This window comes from Hippopotamus amphibius, chromosome 15 (assembly GCF_030028045.1).
Source record: "Hippopotamus amphibius kiboko isolate mHipAmp2 chromosome 15, mHipAmp2.hap2, whole genome shotgun sequence".
Taxonomy (NCBI): domain Eukaryota; kingdom Metazoa; phylum Chordata; class Mammalia; order Artiodactyla; family Hippopotamidae; genus Hippopotamus; species Hippopotamus amphibius.
The window spans coordinates 5,461,921-5,480,075 of record NC_080200.1 but is presented as its reverse complement, the minus strand read 5'-3'; the positions used below and the strand labels follow the sequence as shown (position 1 = coordinate 5,480,075).

At 42.7% G+C, this 18,155-nt stretch overlaps 1 protein-coding gene across 1 annotated transcript in view; it reads right to left on the bottom strand.

Annotated features, from left to right (window-relative positions):
• The window catches only part of LOC130837220 (adhesion G protein-coupled receptor E3-like), a 65,442-nt gene extending 48,468 nt beyond the window's left edge, over positions 1–16,974 (bottom strand). Inside the window, exons 1-4 of the mRNA XM_057710038.1 lie at positions 16,773–16,974; positions 9,400–9,546; positions 6,378–6,524; positions 1,397–1,543 (exon numbers count right to left, since the gene is read on the bottom strand). Coding sequence (XP_057566021.1) covers positions 1,397–1,543; positions 6,378–6,524; positions 9,400–9,546; positions 16,773–16,974 — 643 coding nt within the window. The remainder of the gene's footprint in view (positions 1–1,396; positions 1,544–6,377; positions 6,525–9,399; positions 9,547–16,772) is intronic.
• Between the last annotated feature and the right edge of the window lie 1,181 nt (positions 16,975–18,155).

Sequence of the window (18,155 nt, the reverse complement as noted above, 5' to 3'; positions counted from 1 at the left end):
CAGTAAGAAGCCTATATAAACCAATGAACCAACCTCCCCACTTTTGACAGACAACAGAGTTAAGAAGAATTTGCAGCTTGAAGAAAGAAGGCCCCAAATACAATAAGTTATACAAAATGAGGTAACAGAGAAAGAGGCAGCAGATGAAGGAACAAGGTCAAACCCCACAAGACCAGGCAATTGATGATGAGATAGGAAGTCTACCTGAAAATGAGTCCAGAATCATGATAGCAAAGAGGATCCAACATCTCAGAAATACTATTGAGGCCCAGATGGAGCAAATGAAGGAAATGTTTAGCAAGAAGGCAGAAGACCTAAAGCACAAACAAACAGTGATGAACAACACAATAACCGAATTTGAAAATACTCTAGAAGGAATGCAGAGCAGAATGACTGAGACAGAAGGATGAAATAAGTTACCTGGACGAGACAATGGTGGAAATAACTGGTACAGAGCAGAATAAAGAAAAACGATTTCAAAGAATTGAGGACAGTCTCAGAGACCTCTGGGACAACATTAAACATACGAACATTCGAAGTGTAGGTGTCCCAGAAGAAAAAGAGAAAAAGAAAGGGCCTGAGAAAATATTTGAAGAGATTATAGTGGAAAACTTCCCTAACATGGGAAAAGACAAAGTCAATCAAGTCCAAGAAGCACAGAGAGCACCATAGAGGATAAACAAACATAGAAGAGAGAAACACACCGTGACACATATTAATCAAACTATCAAAAAACAAGTACAAAGAAAAAAACTCAAAGCAGCCAGGGAAAAGCAACAGACATACAAGGAACCCGCATAAAACTAACCGCTGAGCTCTCAGCAGAAACTCTACTGGCCAGAAAGGAGTGGAGGATATATTTAAAGTGGTAAAAGGAGGAAACCTACAACTAAGATTATTCTACCGCTCAAGGATCTCATTCAGATTTGAAGGGGAAATTAAAAGCTTTACAAACAAGCAAAATCTAAGAGAATTCAGAACCATTGGACCGGATTTACAACAATTGTTAATGGAAATTCTCTAGGAAGGAAACTCAAGAGGAGCATATGATTTACAAAACCAACAAAACAATTTAAAATACGGTTCTCAATCTTAAAGAATTTGGAAATGAAGAATAAAGAGAACATTTAATACATGATAAGGAATACTTAATGGACGTAAATATTTGGCTTATAGGTACAAAAAGTCTATTATATGTAGTTCACCCATTTATGTAGGTTGCAGACACAGATAAACATATATCCACTAACAGTGTTTAGGAAATGAGGAAGTTAGAGATTATTAGGAAAATTGAGGTCAGATCCATAGTGATGCATTGGGAGTTTTCCTTGGTTTATTTTGCTAAACTCTTTTTATAGGAAAAATTTCACCGGAAGGTGCCAGAGAATCTGCTCACCTATGCAGGTTGCTCCAGAGCCAGTAAATTCAGGTTTCCCATCCGTTGTCACAAAGCCAGCTTTGCAGACACAAAAGTAGCCTCCCTGGGTGTTCTTACAAGTGGCTGTAGATGGGCACAGTGTGGTGTTCTGGCATTCATCTATATCTGTGTCATGAAGGGAGGAAAAATGACTCCATCAGTGACAGGGCTCATGGGGGTCACTCAGGTCTCCATGGACTCAGTTCTTCATCACATGCTTGTGGCATGTCCACCGTACACTGGTCCAAGTGTGTGTGTTTCTGGGGGATCCACTCACCTTGGTTGGCTGAAGACTGTCTCAGAGGAAGGTGGAAAATTCTGCATCCAGAAAACCACTAAGTAGCAGAGAAAGCGAGATCATCACCCACTAACAGAGCAGTGAACGGGGTTATTCAATATTGATTTTCTAATGTGCAGTCCAAGCTTGAGGACGATGACTAGGGATACCATGTGAATAAAGGGAAACTACTGGGAAGGAAGATAAAAGAGCAGAAGAATCAACTGTACTTCCAGGTAATTTCAGCTGAAAATAATAGTGTAACTTAATACAAATGATTTAAAAAGAGAGAGAGAGAAAAATAGAGGAGAAGGAGGAAGGGACCGAAAGAGTAAGCATTTGTAGAGTGTGTTTTGGAAAAGTTGTCTTGGAGGAGGTGACAAAGTGTGAGAGAATATCAAAACATCGTACAAGATGTGCAGGGACAAAGGGAAGAATGAGGTAACAGTGAGGAGACAGAATGGAGCTCAACTGCAAAGAGATAATGGAAAAATTAAGAAAAATTTATGATGAGTGCACGTTGTGTGTGTCTTGATCACAGAGCCTACAAACAATAGAGGCTGAAGAGCCTGTGTAGAAAGTGGGACTCTCCTACACTACTGGTTCAAATGGAACTTGGTATAGCAAAGAGCCGTATGGAGGTTCCAAAGAAAACTAAAATTAGAACTACCACAGGACACAGCAATTCCTCTCCTGGGCGTATACCTGGAGAAAACATTCACTCAAGAAGATACATGCACAGCAATGTTCATTGCAGTACTCTTTACCATAGCCAGGATATGGAAGCAAATTAATGTCAACTGACAGAGGAGTGGGTAAAGAAGATGTGGTACATATATACAATGGAATATGACTCAGCATAAAAAGGAACACAATTGTGCTATTTGCAGAGACGTGGATGGACCTAGAGACTGTCATACAGAGTGAAGAAAGTCAGAAAGAGAAAGAAAAGATTGTATAATATCTTCTCTATGTATCATGTAGAAAAATGAAACAGATGATCTTACAAAGCAGAAATCCAGACACAGGTGGAGAGAACAATCTCTTTGATATCAAGAGAGAAGAGGGGTGGGGTGAATTGGGAGATTGGGATTGACATATATACACTACTGGTTACAAAATAGAAAAGCAATGAAAACCTACTGTATAGCACACGCTACTCTACTCAGTCCTCTGTGGTGACATCATGGGAAGGAAATCTCAAAAAAAAGCGACATATGTTCATGTAGAACACATTTACTTTGCTGTAGAGCAGAAACTAAAACAACATTGTAAAGCAACTATACTTCAAATTAAAAACAAAATATCACAAAGATGATGGAGGAGTCAGAGGTGGAGAACACTGTCCTCCCCACAGAAAAATCAATAATATATATACTTGTGGAAAAGCTCCTACTGAACACCTTCAGAATGCTGGCAGGGGACCTCAGAACTCCAAAAAGGCCAGAAAGCACCACGGAACTGGGTAGTGCGAAAGAGAAAAGGGAAAAATAGAGACAAAGGAATCCCAAGGAGACATGGCCCTCTGGGAAGGAGCTGTGAAGGGGGAAAAGCTTCCACAGGCTAGGAAGCCCCCACACTGATGAGGATTAATGGGGAAAGCTTCCGAGCCCCCAGAGGAGACAGCAACAACAGGTGTGTGGCGGTCAGAGGGGAAAGATTCCCGCCAGGAGGATCTGGACTAAAGAGCACTCCCCAGCCTGAGATGCTAGTTTGCTCAGCCACAGTGGTGGGTGAGGCTGGGTGCTGAGGCTTCGGCTCTAGAGAACAGACACCAGGGAGAGCACTCAGGCTGGCTGCATGAAAACAACCTGGGGGGCAAGCGTGCCCAGACAGGTGGGAGGGACTCTGGAGAAGAATCTGGGGCTGACGGAAAGGCAGGAGGCCTTTGTTTTGGGGTACTCCAGAGGAGCCTGCTGCTCCTCAAACTCACAGGCTGCAGAGCAGTGCCTGTGTAAGCACCACCCATGAACCACGCTGCTAAATTGAAACACAGAGCCTGCAGCTGCCGCTGAAGCCACCAAAGGGCCTGTGTGTAAGGTAGCCGGTTGGCCACACCCTCCTGCCAACAGGTGCAGCCTGCAAGGAGCCTGAATTCAGAACCACCGACCCAAGAATGCACAGCACACCTCAGGCTCATGCCCACCTCTGCTGCTGTAAGCACTCCTGCAAGTTTCAATTAGACTGACATATCCCTCCCTCTCCCGACCTGAATTTGAAAGTGAGCCCCAGTCACCCTCTTTCAACCCCTCTTCCCTGGGTGGGGAACCAACACCTGAGAGCAGCCCACACTCAAGGAAGGGACCAAAACCAAAACTGATCCCCAAGGACTGCAGGACCAAAGAAGAGAACGGAAAACAGCCACAGGAGGAACAGAGTTAATACCCACAATAGTCTTGATACACCCTGCATCTCTGGATCACCTGAATAGTCGAGCATTTCTACAATAGGGGCTGTAGTCTTAGGAGGCAACTGTCCACTATGGGGGCAAATACAGGAAGGACTAATACCAGATCACAGTCTGAGCTCTCCACAGTCCTCCCCAAAGCAGGTGCAGACACCTACCTAGAAGTGTGGGAGAACTTCCTGGTATGTTTGACTTGTTCCTGGTTTTCTTTATTTGTTACTTTAATCTGTAGGGTATATATTTGTATGTGGGTGTGTTTATTGCACTGATTACTCCCTTCTTTGTTTTCTTTGTTGTATCTCTCTTTCTCTATTCTTTGTTTTCATTTCTTCCTCTCTTTGGGCAAGTTCAAAAGTGCGCAACTCCCTGTGTGTTTTTGGCTGAGTAGACTTGCTTCTTCCATCTGTCTTGGGGATTTGCTTCTCCTTTCCCTTTCTTCTTTGTTTTTTTTTTTTTTTCTTTCATTTTTCACCTTCTGACTCCTCTTTCTCTGTGCTGTGCAGCTTCCAGAGTCTTAGCGCTCCGGCCGGGGGGTAAAACCTGAACCTCTCAGGCAGGAGACCTGAGACCAGGCTGTGGGACCAACAGAGAACTTCTGAACCCCCACGGAAAATTCCTCAGCAAGTGCTGTCCCATAGGTCTCATTCTCAACACTAAGACCCAGATCCAACCAAAGGCCCGCAATCTCCAGTGCTAGATACCTCAGGCCAAACAACCGGCAAAACAGGAATGTTATAACCCACCCATTAGCAGGCAGACTGCCTACAGTCATTCTCAGCTCACAGACAAACAAAACACACCAATAGACATGACCCTGCACATCAGAAGCATAAGATCCAGCTCCGCACACAAGATCACAGGCACCAGTTCTGCCACCCCACTCAGTAAAAAGCCTGTACAAACCATTGAACCAACCTCCCCACTGGCGACAGACAGTAGAGTTAAGAAGAATTTGCAGCTGGAGGAAAGAAGACCCCAAATGCAGTCAGTTATACAAAATGAGGTAACAGAGAAAGATGCAGCAGATGAAGGAACATGGTCAAACCTCACAAGACCAGGTAAATGAAGATGAGATAGGCAGTCTACCTAAAAATGAATCCAGAATCATGAGAGCAAAGAAGATCCAAGATCTCAGAAATACTATTGAGGCCAAGGTGGAGCAAATGAAGGAAATGTTGAACAAGAAGACAGAAGACCAAAAGAGCACACAAACAGTGATGAAAAACATAATATCCGAACTTAAAAATACTCTCGAGGGAATGCAGAGCAGAATACCTGAGACAGAAGAATGAAGAAGTTCACTGGAAGAGAGAATGGTGGAAATAACTGGCACAGAGCAGAATAAAGGAAAATGAATGAAAAGAATTGAGGACAGTCTCAGAGACCTCTGGGACAACTTTAAAGATATGATATTCGAAGTCTAGGAGTTCCAGAAGAAGAAGAGGAAAAGAAAGGGTCTGAGAAAATATTTGAAGAGATTAGAGTGGACAACTTCCTTAACATGGGAAAAGAGATAGGCAATTAAGTCCAAGAAGAACAGAGAGCACCATAGAGGATAAACTCAAGGAAAAACACACAGAGACACCTATGAATCAAACTATCAAAAATTACATACAAAACAAAAATGCTCAAAGCAGCAAGGGAAAGGCAGCAAATCACATACAAGGGAACTCCCATAAGACAAACCGCTGAGCCCTCAGCAGAAACTCTACAGGCCAGAATGGAGTGGAGGATATATTTAAAGAGGTAAAAGGGAGAAACCTACAACTCAGATTATGGTACCAGGCAAGGATTTCACACAGATTTGAAGGGGAAATTAACAGCTTTACAGACAAGCAAAATCTAAGAGAATTCCGCACCACCAGACCAGCTTTACAACAAATGCTAATGGAACTTCTCTAGGCAGGAAACCCAAGGGAATGACAAGACTTACAAAATCAAACACAAAACATTTTAAAACACGGTTCTCAGTCTTAAAGAATTTGGTAATGAAGAATAGAAAGAAAATTGAATACATGACAAGGAATACTTAATTGAAGCAAATATTCAGCTTATATGTATCATAGACCTGTTATATATAATTCACAAATCTATACAGGTTTCAGACACATATAAACATATATCCACTAACAGTGTTCAGGAACTGAAGAAATTAGAGATAAGTAGGAAACTGAAGTCAAATCCATAGCGATGTATTGTGTGTTTTCCTTGGTTTCTTTTGCTAAACTCTTTTTATAGGAAAAATTTCACCGGCACATATAAGAGAAACTGCTCACCTATGCAGGTTACTCCAGAGCCAGTAAACTGAGGTTTCCCATCCGCTGTCACAAAGCCAGCTTTGCAGACACAAAAGTAGCTGCCCTGGGTGTTCTTACAAGTGGCTGTAGGTGGGCACAGTGTGGTGTTCTGGCATTCATCTATATCTGTGTCATGAAGGGAGGAAAAATGAATCCGTCAGTGACATGGCACATGGCGTCATTCATGGACTCACTTCTTCATCACATGCTTGTGGCATGTCCACTGTACACTGTTCCGAGTCTGTGTGTTTCTGGGTGATCCACTCACCTTGCTTTGCTGAAGACTGTTTCAGAGGAAGGTGGAATGGTCTGCATCCAGAAACCCACTAAGTAGCAGCCAAACCGAGATGCTCACCCACTAACAGAGCAGTGAATGGCATTATCAATATTTGTTTTCTAATGTGAAGCCCAAGCTTGAGGACGAGGACTAGGGATACCATGTGAATAAAGGGAAAATACCGGGAAGGAAGATAAAAGAGCAAAAAAATCAACTATAATTCCACAAAATTTTAAATGACAATACAAGTGTAGCTTAATACAAATGAATTTTTTAAGAAAGGCAGAAAGAGAGGAGAAGGAAGAAGAGAGTGAATGAGTAGAGATTTGTAGAGTGTGATGTTGGAAAAGGTGTCTTGGAGGAGGTGACAAAGTGTGAGAGAATATGAAAACATCGTACAAGATGTGCCGGGAAAGAGGGAAGAATGAGGTAAGAGTGAGGAGACAGAATGGAGCTCCACTGTGTACAGATAACAGAAGAATGAAGAATTTATGATGAGTGCACATTATGTGTGTCTTGATCACAGACTCTAAAAACCATAGAGGCTGAAGAGCCTGTGTAGAAAGTGGGACTCTCCTACACTACTGGTTCAAATGGAACATGGTACAGTGAAGAGTGGTATGGAGGATCCTTTGGAAACTCAAGTTAGAACTACCATAGGACACAGCAATCCAACTCCTGGGCATATACCTGGAAAAAATCATCACTCAAGAAGATACATGCACCCAATGTTCATTGCAGAACTCTTTACCATAGCCAGGATATGGAAGCAAATTAATTGTAAACTGACAGAGGAGTGGGTAAAGAAGATGGGATACATAAATGGAATATGACTCAGCCATAAAAAGGAACACAATTGTGCTTTATGCAGATACATGGATGGACCTACAGATTCTCATACAGAGTGAAGGAAGTCAGAAAGTTAAAAACAAAGATTGTATAGTATATCTTCTATGTGTCATGTAGCAAAATGATACAGATGAACTTACAAAGCAGAAATACAGTTACAGGTGGAGAGAACAAACTTAGAGAAAAAAGAGGTGGGATCAACTAGGAGATTGGGACCGACATATGTACACTACTATATACAGAATGCAAAACTAATGAAAACATACTGTAGAGCACACATTACTCTACTCAGTGCTCTGCAGTGACATCAGAGGAAGGAAATCTCAAAAAGAGGCAATATATGTTTATGTAGAACTGATTCACTTTGCTGTATAGCAGAAACTAAAACACCATTGTAAAGCAACTATACTCCAAATTAAAAAAAATTACAGGAAGATGACGGAGGAGTCAGAGGTGGAGAAGATCTTCCTCCACACAGATAAATCAATAATTCCTCCACATGTGGAAAAGCTCCTACAGAATACCTTCAGAATGCTGGCAGGGGACCTCAGAACTCCAAAAAAGCAAGAAAAGCCCCACTTAACTGGGTATGCAAAAGAGAAAAGGGAAAAAAGAGACAAAGGAATCCCAAGGAGACATGGCCCTCTGGGAAGGAGCTGTAAAGGGGTAAAAGCTTCCACAGGCTAGGAAGCCCCCTCACTGATGACGATGAATGGGGGGAGCTTCGGAGCCCCCAGAGGAGACAGCAACAACAGGTGTGTGGAGGTCAGAGGGGAAAGATTCCCACCAGGAGGATTTGGACCAAAGAGCACTCCCCAGCCTGAGATGCTAGTCTGCTCAGCCACAGTGGTGGGTGAGGCTGCGTGCTGAGGCTTTGGCTCTGGAGAACAGAAACCAGGGAGAGCACTCGGGCTGGCTGTGTGTAAACAGCCTAGGGGGTAAGCGCACCCCAGCTAGCTGGGAGGGAGTCTGGAGAAGAACCTGGGCCTGACAGAGAGGCAGTAGGCCTTTGTTTCGAGGTGTTCTACGGGAGCCTGTTGCTCCTCAAACTCACAGGCTGCAGAGCAGTGCCTGCGTAAGCACCACAAATGACCCGCAGCTGCTAAGTTGAAACATGGACCCTGCAGCCATTGCTGCATCCACAAAGGGCCTGTGTGTAAGGTAGCTCATTGGCCACAGCCTCGCGTGCACAGGTGCAGGCCACCAATGGCAAGGGACCTGCGATCAGGACCACCCACCCCGGAGGAATGCACAGCACACCTCAGGCTCATGCCTACCTCTGCTGCTGTAAGCACTCCTGCAAGTTTCAGTTAGACTGCCACGTCCCTCCCTCTGCCCACCTGAATTTGCAAGTGAGCCCCAGTGACCCTCTTTCACCCCCTCTTGCAAGGATCTCATACAGATTTGAAGGGGAAATTAACAGCTTTACAGACAAGCAAAATCTAAGAGAATTTAGCACCACCAGAACAAATTTACAACAAATGCTAAAGGAACTTCTCTAGGAAGGAAAAAAAACAGACGGACAAGACTTACAAAACCAAACACAAAACAAGTTAAAATACGGTTCTCAATCTTAAGGATTTTCAAAACGAAGAATAGAAAGAAAATTGAATACATGATAAGGAATACTTAATTGAAGCAAATATTCAGCTTATACGTATCATAAACCTGTTATGTATAGTTCACCCATCTATATAGGTTTCAGACACATATAAAAATGTATCCACTAACAGTGTTTAGGAACTGAAGCAGTTAGAGATTAGTAGGAAACTGACGTCAAATCCACAGGGATGCCTTGCATGTTTTCCTTGGTTTCTTTTGCTCAACTTTTTTACAGGAAAAATTTCACCGTAAGGCACCAGAGAATCTGCTCACCTATGCAGGTTGCTCCAGAGCCAGTAAATTGAGGTTTCCCATCCATCGTCACAAAGCCAGCTTTGCAGACACAAAAGTAGCCTCCCTGGGTGTTCTTACAAGTGGCTGTAGGTGGGCACCGTGTGGTGTTCTGGCATTCATCTATATCTGTGTCATGAAGGGAGGAAAAATGACTCCATCAGTGACAGGGCTCATGGAGTCACTCAGGCCTCCATGGACACTTCTTCATCACATGCTTGTGGCATGTCCACCATACACCAGTCCAGGTCTGTGTGTTTCTAGGTGATCCACACACGTTGGTTTGCTGAAGACTGTCTCAGAGAAGGTTGAAAGTTCTGCAGCCAGAAACCCACTAAGTAGCAGCCAAACCAAGATGCTCACCCACTAACAGAGCAGTGAACGGGATTATCAATATTTGTTGTCTACTGTGGAGCTCAAGCTTGAGGACGATGCCTAGGGAGACCATGTGAATAAAGGGAAACTACCAGGAAAGGAGATAAAAGAGCAGAAGAAGCAACTGTTCTGCAACAAAATTTTCAATGAAAATAAAAATGTAGCTTAATATGAATGACTTAAAAAAAGAGAGAAAGATAGAGGAGAAGAAAGAAGGCACCGAATGAGTAGAGATTTGTAGAATGTGATGTTGGAAAAGGTGTCTTGGAAGAGGTGACACTGTGTGAGAGAATATGAAAACATCGTAGATGTTCGCAGACAAAAGGAAGAATGAAGTAAGAGTGAGGAGACAGAGTGGAGCTCAACTGTGTACAGATATTAGAAGAATTAAGAGGAATTTATGATGAGTGCACATTGTGTGTGTCTTGATCACAGAGCCTACAAACCATAGAGACTGAAGAGCCTGTGTAGAAAGTGGAACTCTCCTGCTCTACTGGTTCAAATGGAATGTGGCATAGCAAAGAGCAGCATGCAGGTTCCACACAAAACTCAAATTACAACTACCATAGGACACAGCAGTTCCTCTGCTGGGATATACCTGGAGAAAGCCATCACTCAAGAACATTCATGCACCCCAATGGTCATTGTAGTACGCTTTACCATAGCCAGGATATGGAAGCAACCTAAATGTCACCTGACAGAGGAGTGGGTAAAGAAGATGGGGTACATATATACAATGGATTATGACTCAGCCATATAAAGGAACACAATTGTGCTATTTGCAGATACATGGATGGATCTACAGATTCTTATACAGAGTGAAGAAAGTCAGAAAGAGAAAAACAAAGATTGTATAGTATCTCCTCTATGTGTCATGTAGAAAAATGGTACAGATGAACTTCCACAGCAGAAATCCAGACACAGGTGGAGAGAACAAGCTTATTGATATCAAGAGAGAAAGGGGGTGGGGTGAATTGGGAGATTGGGACTGACATCTATACACGACGATATACAAAATAAAAAAGTAATGAAAACCTACTGTGTAGACCATGATACTCTACTCAGTGCTTTGCAGTGACTTCATGGGAAGGAAATCTCAAAAAGAGGCGATATTTGCTTATGTAGAACTCATTCACATGGCTGTACAGCAGAAACTAAAACAATGTTGTAAAGCAACTATACTCCAAATTAAAACAAATTTATCAGAAAGATGATGAGGAGCCAGAGTTGGAGAACACCTTCCTCCCCACAGATAAATCAATAATACGTGTACTTGTGGAAAAGCTCCTACAAAACACCTTCAGAATGCTGGCAGGGACCTCAGACCTCCAAAAAGGCAAGAAAAGCCCCACTTAACTGGGTAGTGCAAAGGAGAGAAGGGAAGGAAAGAGACAAAGGAATCCCAAGGAAACGTGCCCCTCTAGGAGGGAGCTGTGAAGGGGGAAAAGCTTCCACAAGCTAGGAAGCCCCCACACTGACAAGGATGAAGCGGGGGGGGGGGGCTTCCAAGCCGCCAGAGGAGACAGCAACAACAGGTATGTGGAGGTCAGAGGGGAAAGATTCCCACCAGGAGGATCTGGGCCAAACAGCATTCCCCAGCCTGAGATGCTAGTCTGCTCAGCCACAGTGGTGGGTGAGTCTAGGTGTTGAGGCTTGTGCTCTGGAGAACAGACACCAGGGAGAACACTAGGTCTGGATGTGTGAAAACACCCTGGGGAGCAAGCGCACCCCAGCTAGTTGGGTGGGACTTTGGAGAAGAACCTGGGCCCGACGGAGAGGCAGGAGGCCTTTGTTTCAGGGTGCTCGAGAGGAGCCCACTTCTCCTCAAACTCACAGGCTGCAGAGCAGTACCTGCGTGAGCACCACCCATGACCCACAGCTGCTAAATTGAAACACAGAGCCTGCAGCAACCGCTGCAGCCACCAAAGGGCCTTTGTGTTAAGTAGGTCATTGGTCATACCCTTCTGTCAACCGGTTCAGCCCACCAATAGCAAGGGACCTGCGTTCAGGACCACCCACCCTGGAGGAATGCACAGCACACCTCAGGCTCATGCCCACCTCTGCTACTGTAAGCACTCCTGCAAGTTTCAATTAGACTGCCATATCCCTCCCTCTCCCCACCTGAATTTGAAAGTGAGTGCCAGTCACCCTCTTTCACCCCCTCTTGCCTGAGTTGGGAACTAAACGGTGAGAGCTGCCCACATGCCAGCAAGGACCAAAACCAAAACTGATCCCCAAGGACTGAAGCATCAAAGAAGAGAAAGGGAAACAGCCACAGGAGGAACACATTTAATACCCACAGTAGGTTTCATACACCCTGCATCTGTGGATCACCTGAAGAGATGAGTGTTTCTACAATAGGGGTTATAGTCTTAGGGAGCATCTGTGCACTGTTGGGGCAAATACACGCAGGACTAATACCAGATCACAGTCTGAGCTCTCCACAGTCCTCCCAACAGCAGGTGCAGACACCTACCTAGAAGTATGGGAGAACTTCCTGATATGTTTGACTTGTTCCTGGTTTTATGTACTTGTTAGTTTCATCTGTAGTGTATATATTTGTATGTGGGTGTGTTTATTGGATTGATTTCCCCCTTCTTTGTTTTCTTTGTTCTCTTTCTCTTTTCTTCATTTTCTCTTCTTACCCTCTTTTTACAAGTGCAAGTGTGCACATCTCCTTGTGTGTTTTTGACTGATTGGAGTTGCTTTTCCCACCTGTCTTGGGGATTTGTTTTTCCTTTCCCTTTCTTCCTTTTTTTCGACTCTCTCCTTCAGCCTCCTTTTTCTCTGTGCTGTGCAGCTTCCAGAGTCTTAGTGCCCTGGCCATGTGGTCAAACCTGGAACTCTCAGGCAGGAGAGGTCAATCCAGCCCCTTGGACCACCAGAGATCTCCCGACCCCCACATGGAATATTCATCAGCAAGTGCTGTTCCACAGGTCTCATTCTGAACACTAAGATCCAGATCCAAGCAAAGGCCAGCAAGCTCCAGTGCTAGATACCACAAGCCAAACAACTGTCAAGACAGGAATGTTATAACTCACCCATTAGCAGTCAGACTGCCTATAGTCATACTAAGCTCACAGACACACCCAAGCACACCAACAGACGTGGCCCTCCACATCAGAAGGATAAGATCCAGCTCCACACACAAGATCACAGGAACCAGGCACCACCAACCCCCTGACCCCAGGAAGAAGCCTATACAAAGCACTGAACCAAACTTCTCACTGTCAACAGACAACAGAGTTAAGAAGAATTTGCATCTTCAGGAAAAAAGACCCCCAATACAGTTATACAAAATAAGGTAACAGAGAAAGATGCAGCAGATGAAAGAACAAGGTCAAACCCCACGAGACCCAGCAAATGAAGATGAGATAGGCAATCTACCAGAAAATGAATTCAGAATCATGACAGCAAAGAAGATCCAAGATCTCAGAAATACTATTGAGACCCAGATGGAGCAAATGAAGGAAATGTTGGACAAGAAGGCTGAAGACCTAAAGAGCAAACAAACAGTGATGAACAACACAATAACCAAACTTAAAAATACTCTAGAAGGAATGCAGAGCAGAATAACTGAGACAGAAGAATGAAGTTCCCTGGAAGAGAGAATGGTGGGAACAACTGGCACAGAGCAGAATAAAGAAAAAGGAATGAAAAGAATTGAGGACAGTCTCACTGACCTCTGGAACAACATTAAACATACGAACATTTGAACTGCAGGGTTCCCAGAAGAAGAGAAAAAGAAAGAGTCTGGGAAAATATTTGAAGAGATTATAATAGAAAACTTCCCTAACATGGGAAAAGAGATAGGCAATCAAGTCCAAGAAGAACAGAGAGCACCACAGAGGACAAACCCAAGGAGAAACACACTGAGACACATATGAATCAAACTATCAAAAATTAAATACAAAGAAAAAATACTCAAAGCAGCAAGGGAAAAGCAACAAATAACACACAAGGGAACCCACAGAAGATGAACTGCTGAGCTCTCACCAGAAACTCTGCAGGCCAGAAGGGAGTGGAGGATATATTTAAAGTGGTAAAATGGAGAAACCTACAACTCAGATTATGGTACCAGGCAAGGATCTCATACAGATTTGAAGGGGAAATTAACAGCTTTACAGACAAGCAAAATCTAAGAGAATTCAGCACCACTGGTCCAACTTTACAACAAACATAAATGAACTTCTCTAGGCAGGAAACCCAAGAGAAGGACAAGACTTACAAAAAGAAAGAGAAACACAAAACATTTTGAAATATGTTTCTAAACTTTAAAGTTTGTTGGAAATGAAGAATGGAAAGAAAATTTAATACATGATAAGGAATACTTAATTGGAGCAAATATTCAGCTTATAGGTATCATAAGTTATGTATATTTCACCCATTTGTGTATGTTACAAACACATATAAACATATATCAAATAACAGTGTGTAGGAACTGAAGAAATTAGAGATTATTAGGAAACTGAAGTCAAATCCATAGAGATGCATTGTGTGTTTTCCTTGGTTTATTTTGCTAAACTCTTTTTATAGGAAAAATTTCACCAGAAGATGTCACAGAATCTGCTCACCTATGCAGTTTCTTCTAAAGCGAGTAAATTGAGGTTTCCCATCCGTTGTCACAAAGCCAGGTTTGCAGACACAAAAGTAGCTTCCCTCGGTGTTCTTACAAGTGGCTGTAGGTGGGCACAGTGTGGTGTTCTGGCATTCATCTATATCTGTGTCATGCAGGGAGGAAAAATGACTCCATCAGTGACAGGGCTCATGGGGTCACTCAGGGCTCCATGGACTCACTTCTTCATCACATGCCTGTGGCTTGTCCACCATACATTGCTCACAGCCTGTGTGTTTCTTTGATGATCCACTCACCTTGGTTTGCTCAAGACAGTCTCAGTGTAAGTTGGAAAGTTCTGCTCCAGAAATCCATTAAGTGGCAGCCAAACTGAGATGGTCAGCCACTAACAGAGCAGTGAAAAGGATTATAAATATATATGTTCTAACATTAGAGCCCAACAGTGAGGACCATGACAAGCAATACCATGTGAATAAAGGGTAAATACTGGGAAGGAAAATAAAAGAGCAGAAGAATCCACCTTACCTCAACAAAATTTTAAATAAAAATAAAAATGTAGCTTAATACATATTTACTCTTAAAAAGTAGAGCAAGATAGAGGAGAAGGAAGAAGGGAGTGAATGAGTAGAGATTTGTAGAGAGAGATTCTAGAAAATATGTCTCAGAGAAGGTGATAAGGTGTGAGAGAATATGAAACCATCATAAGATGTTCCCCTGCAAAGGGAAGAGTGAGGAGACAGAATGGAGCTCATCTGCATAGGAAACAATGGAAGAATTAAGAAGACTTTACAATGAGTCCACATTGTCTGTGTCTTAATCAATGATGGTATTTTTTTCAATATGTATGTATGTATGTATGTATGTATGTATGTATTTATTTATTTGACAGTGCGTGGTCTTAGCCATGGCATGCGGGATCTTCGATCTTCATTGCCACATATGTGATGTTTCGTTGCATTGTGTGGGATCTACTAGTTGTAGCACGCAGGATCTTTAGTTGCAGTATGGGGTATCTTTGTTGCAGCATGTGAACTCTTAGCTATAGCATGTGGGATCTATTTCCCTGACCAGGGATGGAACTTGTGCCCCCTGCATTGGGAGCTGGGAGTCTTAGCCCCTGGGCAACCAGGAAATTCCCACATGGTGGTATCCTTAAGAGCCTAGAAATAACAAATGCCGGAGAGAGTGTGAAGAAAAGGGAACCCTACTACATTGTTGGTGGGAATGTAAGTTGGTACAGCCACTAAGAAGAACAGTATGGAGGTTCCTCAGAAAATTAGAAAAAGAGTTATCATAGAATCCAACAATCCCACTCCTGAGATCATTCTCGCTACATAAAAAAGTAAGATACAATAAATAATTCTTTTTATATGATTTGATTTCTCCACGTGAAAAATTCAGGAGTAACATTAAGAAAAATCACTAGAGGGGCTTCCCTGCTCTTCCAGTGGTAAAGAATCCATCCTGCAATGCAGGAGACATGGGTTCGATCCCTGGTTGGGGACCTAAGATCCCACATGTCATGGGAAAACTAAGCCTGTGCACTGCAACTACTGAGCCCATGTGCCTCAACTAGAGAGCCTACTTGCCACAACTACAGAGCCCATGTGCCCTGGAGCCCAAGTGCCACAACTAGATGAGAAAACCCACATGCCACAACTAAAGAGAAGCCCACGTGCTGCAACAAACCCCTGACACAGCCAAAAAGAAAATAAATAAAATAAAACATATTTTTTAAAAAAGAAAAGAAAAATCACTAGTGTGTTTTAGGACTTGAGTTATAGGAAAACAGTTTCTAAAAACTATTTTTAAACACCAGCAATAGCGTGTTAGAAAATATAATGAAAACAAATTCCCATGCACAAATCTTTATAACTTCTTCATTGTTTTTTTTCCTATACATATAAATGTATGCACTGACAGAGGTTTCTTTTGAAGCCCCAAAATGCAAAATGGTAGTAATAAAATTTTGTATGACCTATATTTTTTAAATGTATTAGGAAACTTTGGTAAAGAATATAAAATTTTAGTTGAATAAGAAAGATGCGTTTCCAAATGAGAAAAACTCATTATGCTATATATGCCTGCTATTCCCTTATTAATATGGACATTAAAAATATTCCAAAATGAGGACAAATCCCTCTCATATATCCCTGGCTAACATTCCTTCTTACTTGGTACTTAGATCAAAAAGCTCTGCAATCTAATCAAAAAGATGCTTGAGCTAAAGAATGTAAGGGCTCTTTATGATATTCAACAAAAAAAATTTTCTCATGTATAACCTGTAGGTCTCCACTATCAAAGCCATTCATTTGATCAGTTATGATCAAAATTTAGGTCAAATCTCTAAATATGTGGGATGAGTAGACCTACTTTTTCTAGAATGTTCTTACCTAACACTCACCTGTGCACGTCACTCCAGGATCAGTAAAATGTCTTTTCCCACTGCTCGATTCATATCCGTATTTACAGGTGCAAAAGTAGCTTTCTATGGTGTCAGTGCAGGTGGATTTCGAAGGGCATATCTGGGTATTCAGGCATTCATTCACTCTTGTGACTAAGAATTCATCAAAGGTCAAATTAGTGAATTCAATCCACGTCACCATCTTGTCATACAGGCATTCAGTCCACAAACATGAGGTTGAGTCAAAAATTATCTGCACTCCAGTTATACTAAAACTTCTGTTGGCCACACTGTCTCAGTGCTTTCCATTCAAGGCTACTGTCTCCCCAGTCACTGCTGTGCAGGTGTGAACCTGTGACATCAGTTCATTTGTAACTGTGGTGCGAACAAAAATGGATGCCCCACTTGTGATCTGCACAAAAGAAGAGCAGCGTGCCGTGATTCATTTTTTGTGGTCTGAGGGTGTGCCTGGTGCCGTTATTTATCAAAGACTTTGTGCGCAGTATGGAGAAAGTGTTTTGTCACAAAGAAGTGTGTATGAATGGATAAAGAAGTTTAAGGAAGGTTGCAAAAGTGTTAGCCATCAAGAAGGAGCCAGATTCACTTCTGATGAAGAAATGAAGACAGTGGTGGTACATTCGTGGCTCACAGCTCAGTCTAAAACATTTTTAAATAAGGGAATATGAAAGCTTGTTGACAGATGGACAAAGTGTATTGAAAAGCAAGGAGATTGGGGCTTCTCTGGTATCCCAGTGGTTAAGAATCTGCCTGCCAATGCAGGGGATGTGAGTTCAAGCCCTGGTCGGGGAAGATCCCACATGCCTCAAAGCAACTAAGCCTGTGTGCCACAACTACTGAAGCCTGCGCACCTGGAGCCCCTGCTCCGCAACAAGGGAAGCCACTGCAATGAGAAGCCCGCGCACCACAAGGAAGAGTAACCCATGCTCTCTTCAACTAGAGAAAGCCCATGCAGCGGCAACGAAGACTTAACACAGCCAATTAATTAATTGAGTAATTAATTAAAAAGAAAAGCAATGAGATTATGTCAAAAAATGATGTATTTGTCTTTTCTAAAAGTTAATTAAAACAAATTCTACAGCCAGAGTGCAGACACTTATTGACTCACCCTTGTAATTTATGGAATTCCCTAGGTTCCAGGCACTGGTTTAAGGTTGTCTGACTCACCAATTAACGAAAGCACTCCAGTTCCTGGCACCACAGAGCTTACATTTTCATGGGGAGACGTGAACAAATTATCCCACATGGAAAGGACTGCAAATAAATGTATTGTAAGGAGCAGAAGCTAAGGTGGCAGTGGTGGGGGCTAGGAAGGGAAATTCCATAGATGACCAGGGCAAGAGGGCTGAGATGATTTCGTGCAGA